The following is an 8,648-nucleotide window of genomic DNA, read 5'->3' on the forward strand; positions in this document are numbered from 1 at the left end:
GTTTTTAAAAAGTTCATTATCCAACCCATTTTTAGTGGATAATATGGGTGGTTAACTATTTTCTTTTAATCATTTTGCCATCCCTAGTGTCGGGATAACTTATACCTTCTTCTTAGAAATTATGCAATTGTCGTTTTTAATACAACATATCAAACAGTGGATAAAAAGTAATACCAGAATAACTAATTCTAGCATAACTTATCCCGGTATAAGCCGTATTCAAACTAAACTACCCCTTGGAGTTTGCTAGTACTATAGTACTTGTAGCTATATGCTCAATTGTCAATGGCATGGTACAGACTAGACATGAAGTAATTACTCCAAAGAAGGTCGTAAAAGCAGTTGTTAAAGCTTGTTCTTTTGCCCAGTTAGCCCCAGAGTTTACTCACTCTCATGCTTTTGGAAAGCTACCTATTTATTATGCTTCAACCAACAACGGGAAAAACAATCCAATACCACCTGTATAAATAAATGCCTCAGTACTTCATTCATTTGCATTAAGCATTTCCCAAACACACATACACACACATACACACACATACACTTTCAAGTAGTAGTTCCCAATGGCTAACTTAGGTTTTGCTACCACCTTGGCTATTTTCTTAGCCATGGTTAGTACTGCAACTTTTGTAACATACACTGAGGGTGCTGCTCGTGCTTTCTTTGTGTTTGGTGACTCTCTTGTTGACAATGGCAACAATAACTATTTGGCAACTTCTGCACGAGCTGATTCTCCACCTTATGGCGTTGATTATCCCACTCACCGTCCTACTGGCCGTTTTTCCAATGGCTTGAACATTCCTGATCTTATAAGTGAGTGTCAGACTTCATTTCTTTTTTTAATTTGTCTTTGTGTGAAAGTAACTGCTAAACTTATAACCTGGTCAAACTGGTTTATAAGTATATTTTGACTTATTTGCGAGTTTGATAAACACATAATACTTATACGTCAAGTGTTAATAAACTAAAAACAATCAAATTAACCCATAAGTTGGTCAACCCAATTTATGATTTTTTTTTAGCTCACAAGCATTTTTGGTTTCACCAAGTTTTTTACTATTTATTCTTAATATTTTTTTTATTCTCAATATACCTTTCAAAACCTGAACTTCCACTCCATTCCATATCATTCTTCTTTTTTTTATATAAAAATACTTTTAGATTTATAATTATTGTTAAAAATTTAAGGATATTTTGGTCAGATCAGTATTTTTTTGCCAAAACATATCAACTGTTTATTATCAGTTTTCCAGACGGGCTCTAAATCTTTTACTATTTTTTTTTATTATGGAAATGTGAATGGATAGGCCAACAGCTTGGTGCTGAGCCAACATTGCCGTACTTGGACCCTGCGCTTACAGGAGATAAGTTGCTGGTGGGAGCAAATTTTGCTTCAGCTGGAATCGGAATTCTTAATGATACTGGGATTCAGTTTGTAAGTCCAAATATTCTGAATGTTATTTTTCAAGTCCTTTTTGGCTTTTGAGGGAAAACTCATTAAGAGCATAGCAGAATTGACACTCTCTATCGTAAGTTAAGGGGAGCCTTGGGATCAATAAACGGGAAAGTGGTTATACGGTTTTAAAAGCAAATTTAACTAATGTACACGGCCAAAGCAAAATGTTATAATCAGTTGTCTGCTTTATTTTATTATAGTTATCTTTAGATGATCTAATTATGTAAAGAATATTTTATATAAAAGTTAAATTCTTTAAAGACTGATCAAGATAGATATTTCTTCCTGTAATTAATGGAGTGTTTTCCAACCCTTTTTTTCCCGTGAAGTTAGATATTGAAGAGGCAACATGAGAAAGACCACTCCCCCAAATTATCAGCTTCCAATTTTAATATGGTTGACACACATTTTTAAATCTTGCAAACCATTGAACCTAGTTAATTAACGTGTTTAGTTAATTTGTATTTGCTCTTAATTTGGTTAAAGTAACTCTAATTGGGGTTTGCTTATATATATAATTAGGCAAATATAATAAGAATGCCGAGGCAACTAGAGTTGTTTCAAGAGTACCAGCAGCGGGTGAGTGCTCTAATAGGAGCAGAACAAACTCAGAGGCTAGTAAATAATGCGCTTATCCTCATCACTTTGGGTGGCAATGACTATGTCAACAACTACTTCCTCACACCAGTTTCCGCCAGACGTATTCAATACAACATTCAGGATTACTCTCGTTACCTTGTCACAGAGTACCGCAAGATCTTGAAGGTAATGAATTAATTACTATAAGACAGAACCAGTGCCAAATGGCAATTATTGGGCAACTTTTGACTTAATTGTTTTCGTAAGTTTAAGTCAATTTTGACTACCTTCCATTTCAGCTTTTTACCAAGGATCTGTCTTTTACTCTTTTGTAACGTAAAAGATTGAGTAATGAACTAGAGTTCTTTCCTCATTTTTTATTACCTAAAATTTGAGAGTTCAAATTATATACACTATTAGTATAGTTTAACATGCTATAGCTGGTTACTCTATTTTCCATGTTATTAGATCATGTTGGTTATAAACAGTTACCAAATTAATTATTATTGTATATGAGTTTAAGTAATATACACCATTAATGTAAAAAAAATTTACGATATCATATCACCTTTATGTTGTAGCAAATCTTATTTTCACAACTATATCACATCTTAAGAGGTGTACCTGCAGATTTCCTTTGAATAACATGACAGTCTAAAAAATTCGTTACCTTGGTGTATATAACTTACACTACTAAAAAATCAGGTTTTAGCGACGGACAAATTCTGTAGCTAAACAGAAAAATCCGTCGCTAATCTCATTTAGCGACGGATTAGTAAAAGATTATCAAGAAATTCTGTTAGTGACAGATTAACAACGACGTTCGTAGCTAATTTCAATTTTTTTTGTAGTGTTATATGATAGTGTAAATTATTTATGTACAAAACTTAACTCAAAATATCCACCATTAGACATATATAGTCATTTTGAACTCGTTCTCTAAGCCAAAAAGGGGAGAGGAAAATGGGCTTTTCTTTTTCTTTCTTCTTCTTGATAATGAAGTAGAAATTGTTGAGCAACTAGAACCATTGAATAATTATGTGCAGAGACTAGATGATCTGGGAGCTCGAAGAGTGCTAGTGACAGGAACTGGACCATTGGGTTGTGTCCCAGCTGAGCTAGCAATGAGGAGCTCAAATGGGGATTGTGCAAAGGAACCTCAGCAAGCCGCAGCAGCTTTCAATCCACTCCTTGTCCAAATGATTAAACGTCTCAATCAAGAACTTGGCTCTGATATCTTTGTTGCTGTTAATGCCATGGAAATGCAGAACGACTTCATCAACAATCCCAAAGCCTTCGGTATGCTTATAAACTATCAACAAGTAGTTACACTTAGATCTTTATGATAATTATTACTAACTAGATAAAAATCGTAACTAACATGTCACAAGACATTTAAAAAAAAACAAAAATGTCACAAGAGATTAAAATGCAATGCCAATATAAAATAAAATATATATTGTCAGTCTATATAGAAATTAAACACTTTAATGATTATCCTTCATGTAAACCAAAACAAATTACGATAATCTTTTAAGCAAATTAAATTAACTAATCAACAAAGTTTATACGGAAAAATTATATAATATGTTGAACAGGTTTTGTTACATCAAAGATAGCATGTTGTGGACAAGGTCCTTTCAATGGAATTGGACTATGCACAGCTGCATCAAATTTATGCCCCAACAGAGAAGAATATGCGTTTTGGGATCCTTTCCATCCATCGGAAAAGGCGAATAAGATCATTGTTAAAACAATTTATTCTGGTTCTGACAAGTACATCACACCTATGAATTTAAGCACCATTATGGCCATCGATTCTGTGTAGTATATATGTACTACTCTAATGTTTGATAACAATGAAACAATATGTATTATGCAATGGTCTACGTTGTCTTACATTTTACCGTTAATGTGTTTTCTGTGTACTCTATACGGGCTCAAAGTGCTAGTTCGACTCTCTTCCATCTTTAATTCTGCAACTTTGTTAAATATATAACCCGAGCGAGAAAAGGATATGGCAAGTGTATTTTGTTAATTACTAATATATACAGCAGCTTTACTTGGTTTTGTTCGACATTATTTCTTGTTTAAGTGCATGACCGGAAAAGTCCGGCGGTACTGTTGTGTCAGCAAGCAACTGATTTTTAGTAGTGCTTTAGTGATACCACTAAGGAGTGTGTTGGGGAAGATAAGGTCCCTTTAGTGTAAAGAATTTCACGGTTATATATTGTGAGACATAAACAATCTAATTAAAAATTCGACCCAAGTAGAGAATGGTGAAACTTAATAATCTTTATAAAATATCAAATGGCATTACTTTAATCAAGAAAATATACATGAATCTATGACGAACCGATAGGTCATTTTGAGTACTAGCCTTAATTTCTGTGTTTCGAGACCTCTCATAACTTCATTTGATGTTATATGACTTGTGTGTGTGGTCCGTGTCGTTTTCGAAAAGCTTTTATTTGAAATTTAAAGAAAAAGTGTTTTTTGACTTAAAATGAGGTTTGAGTTGATCACCTGTGGGATTTTACTAGGTTGTTCTTGTTGTTGTTGTTGAGTAGACCACGGTCAACGTTTTTGGTAAACGACCTCGAATCGGTGTTTTGACGATTCCGGTAGTTTCTTATGATATTTTTGAACACGGACGCATGTTTGGTTAGGGTCCCAGGTCACTCTAGCGCATTTCAGTGCATTATGTGAAAGATTGTGAAAAATGAGTTTTAAGTTGAAATCTTGAGTTTTGATGACCGATTCTTGTTATTTGATGTTATTTTGATGGTTTGAGTTAACGAGCGAGTTTGTATGATGTTATTACACTTGTGTTCATGTTCGGTTTGGAGCCCAAGGGGCTCGGGTGAGTTTCGGATGCATTGCGGATTGATTGGGAATTGTTGGTGCTCGGTAGTTGCTGATGCAAAGTTGCATGTCTCGCATTTACGAGATCCTGATCGCAATTACGAGCCACGCATTTGCGATGTCAGGCTCGCAAATGCAAACATGGGTTGGGGATGGCACTTCGCATTTGCGAAGTAAAGTTCGCTTTTGCGAACGTAGCTAGGATCGCATTTGCAATCTCAAAACCGTATTTGCGACAGAGTACATAGTGAGAACAATTTCGCGTTTGCTTGCATTGCTTGCATTTGCGAGTGATATGTCGCACTTGTGACTTCTGTGGGTCGGATGCACTAATCGCATTTGCGATCAGTGTTTCGCAATTGCAACGTCTGCGGCTGGGTAAAAGATGAAAAAGTCGGGACTTAGCTAATTTTACACCATTTTCAACCCTAAATACTCTAAAGGCAATTTTTGAAGAAGATCTTCTTCCCAAATTCATTGGTAAGCAATTATAACTAGCTTTCAATCAATTTCAACTACTTTCCCATGAATTTCATCATCAAATCCATGAATTTTAAGGTAGAAATTGGGGATTTGGGGTACAATTTAAGTATTTTGTGAAATTGAGATTTAGACCTCAAATTGAGGTAGGATTTCAAAACAAATCACATAACCGGGATCGAGGGTGAATGGGTAATCGGTATTTAGTCCGAATCTCAGATTTTGACCAAGTGGGTTCGGGGTTGATTTTTGTTGACGTTTTTCAAAACTAATCAAATTTGAACCTTTTTCATTCATGGGTAGTTTCTAAAGCTTATTTTGGATTGTTTGATCGATAATTGGCTAGATTTGGTTGGCTTGGATGCTTGTTCCAAAAGAAAAGCCATTGTTGGTTGTGATTTTATTGCTGAAAGAGGTAAGTATCATGGGTTACCTTGATTTGAGAGAATTAAGGTAGAATCCAGCCTATTTTCTATGTGAACTATGTGTTGGGGGGGGGTATATACGAGGTGACGAGTGCATATGTGTTGGCCATTAAGATAAGCATGTGGGTGAAATAATTATTTTAATTGTACCATATTATTTCTTTTACTATGCCTTCCATGCCTTAGATGGATTACTCACTCCTTGACTAGTTGCTTTCAAGTTATTTATTATATTGAATTGTTAATATATTGGGTGTTGAGAATGTGGAACTTGTGATTGGTTGTTGACCCTAATTTTGAAAAATTCTCATATGATGAGCGGATTTCGATTTTATTGTTGAAGTTGAATTGCTTCCCACCTTACTTGGTATTGTGTTATTGTGAATGCTTGGTGAGGAAGAGTAAAAAGTACGAAGGGTGTTGTCGTGCCTTGTTTGCATATTGATGTCATTTTTAGAGTGAACGCGAGGCTAAAGCATGAAAGGTGATACCGTGCACTTGCTTGCTATATTATTATTATCATATGAGGATGAGAGTAACAACACGAAAGGTGATGCCGTGCACATGCTTTAATTATACTACATGGTGAGGATGAGAGTAAAAGTACGAATGGTGATGTCGTGCACTTGTATTTATGATATATGGTGAGTATGAGAGTAAAAGCACGAAGGGTGATGTCGTGCAATTTGTTGACTTTGTTGCTTGATTTGATATTTGAGTTGTGAACTTGAGTTGATGGTTTCGGTATTTATTTTGGAAGAGGTTTTCTTAGTGATTCATACTTTTTGTTTCCACTGGTTTCCCATTTTCTACATGTCCCTACCCTATTGTTACTTTTGATGCTCTATTTGTTTTTTGCGTGGCTATATATATATATATATATATATATATATATGCACAAGTTTTTAGTAGGTGTCTTGTTTTAGAGTTGTACTACCTCGTCGGGGTTAGTATTGACACTTACTGAGTACATTGGGTCGGTTATACTCATACTACACTTCTACACTTCTTATGAAGATTTTGATTGTGGTGCCAGTGTTGTCCTAAGAGGCACCTAGCGGATACCATATAGTGATTGGAGGTAGAGCTACACCTCATTCGTACGGCCTAGGGTCATTTTCTTAATTTTTCTATATTGTTTCCATGTTATTTTGGATAGTGTTATATTTCCTTCAGAAACTTCTATTTAGCTGGATCTAGACGCTCATGTGCTCGTGACACCAAATCTTGGGACGGTTTACATTATGTTATGGATCAATTATCATATATTTATTGTTTTTCTTTTTGTATTATCTTGTTGTGTTGTGTTGCCTAGCAAGCGGTGTTAGGCGCCATCATGACCCCGTTTGGTTGGAACTTTGGGCCGTGACAAGTTGGTATAAGAGCACTAGGTTGCTTAGGTCTCACGAGTCATAAGCAAGCTTCGTAGAGTCTTGAGGATCGGTACATAGACGTCTATACTTATCTTCTAGAGGCTATAAGGCTTTAGGAAATTTCACCTTTTTTCTTTCTCTATCGTGCGACTTTATTTTATCATTGAGTCTGAATTATTCTATTTTTATTCTCTCATAGATAGTGAGGATGCATACCACATCAGTAGCTGATCAAGAGTCGGAGCCCCAGGCTGCAGTCATTACCAGGGGTAGAGGCCGGGGCCGAGGTAGAGCCAGAGCTCAGCCTAGAGCACGTGCAACAACAGTTATCGCAGAGCCTCAGATCGAAGAGGATGAGAAGATCCCTGTTTAGATTGTGCCGGTTGGACCAGCTCAGGTCCGAGAGGGTTCATTGCTATCTCGGTACTTCAGGATGCCCTAGTCCGCCTGGTTGGTATTATGGAGAGTATGTCCCAGGCCGGCGTGTTCCCTATGGCACCAGTCGTCTCTCAGGCTAGGGGAGGAGCCCATACTCCCGCTACTCACACTCCAATCGGGTTTGTATAATATTTTGCTGATTCATGTATCCTCTAAACTTAGAGGTAGGCTTAATTAATTCCTCGAGAAACATTTTACATTGCTAAAATAATTTCTCAGAACAGTGTCTAGAACGACTTAAGCCCATTCGTGTATTTCTGCTGACATTATTATTGTAGTCTTATTTTTAACATTTTTTGCTCTTATTTCCTACAAATAGATCCTATGCATAGTAAATTTGGATTAGCTGAGCCAAATCTATTGTATTAGATGATTATACTCAAAAATATCTCAAATTATGGTAGTTTCCCTTTTTGGCTTTGCTTCTATGATGCGACCTTCTCGATATTACTCCAATTTATTGCTTTTATTTTAAGCAACTATACCACTCGGCAACACTTGCCTAGTGGTTAATATATTAATAAAATTCCAAAATAGGTCCAAAGCTTACAAGATGTCCAAACCAAAATAGAAGTTGCATGAAGCGACTAGCTATTAAAAAGATAAAAAAGCTAAAATCTAATGAATTAGCTATTACAACATGATAAGTTGAATGATTCCTTCTCCTATTAGTGTATGTGAATCTAATTGTCATTGAAAAATGCCAAGAAGCACCTATCAAGCTCTCACCAGGCACCAGGGTATACTGTCCATAGGCTAAAATGAATTCCAAATATCTCCACCATAGAGTTGAAGCCAACATAGTCTTCCAAGTGTAGCTACTATATGATCTCCATATGCAGTGGACTAATTTTGTCCAAGTATTAATCATGTGCTCACTCATCAAAATTAATGTGTAGAAGAGGAGCCTGGCTTTAGGCAGGCTTTGCAAGGCAAAAGCCAGGCTTGAGTTGGCTTTAGGCAGGATTTGCAGGGCAAAGGCCAGGCTTGAGCTGGCTTTAGGCAAGCTTTGCAAGGCAAAAGCCAGGAATG

At 36.2% G+C, this 8,648-nt stretch overlaps 1 protein-coding gene across 1 annotated transcript; it reads left to right on the plus strand.

Annotated features, from left to right (window-relative positions):
* Window positions 1-494: 494 nt before the first annotated feature.
* On the plus strand, window positions 495-3,948 carry LOC104084763 (GDSL esterase/lipase At4g28780-like). Its single transcript, XM_009588715.4, has 5 exons — window positions 495-813; window positions 1,308-1,435; window positions 1,979-2,221; window positions 3,082-3,334; window positions 3,634-3,948. The coding sequence occupies exons 1-5, from the start codon at window positions 564-566 to the stop codon at window positions 3,861-3,863; spliced, it is 1,104 nt and encodes a 367-aa protein (XP_009587010.1). The 5' UTR covers window positions 495-563; the 3' UTR covers window positions 3,864-3,948.
* Window positions 3,949-8,648: the final 4,700 nt, after the last annotated feature.

The sequence above is a fragment of the Nicotiana tomentosiformis genome, chromosome 1 (genome assembly GCF_000390325.3).
Source record: "Nicotiana tomentosiformis chromosome 1, ASM39032v3, whole genome shotgun sequence".
Taxonomy (NCBI): domain Eukaryota; kingdom Viridiplantae; phylum Streptophyta; class Magnoliopsida; order Solanales; family Solanaceae; genus Nicotiana; species Nicotiana tomentosiformis.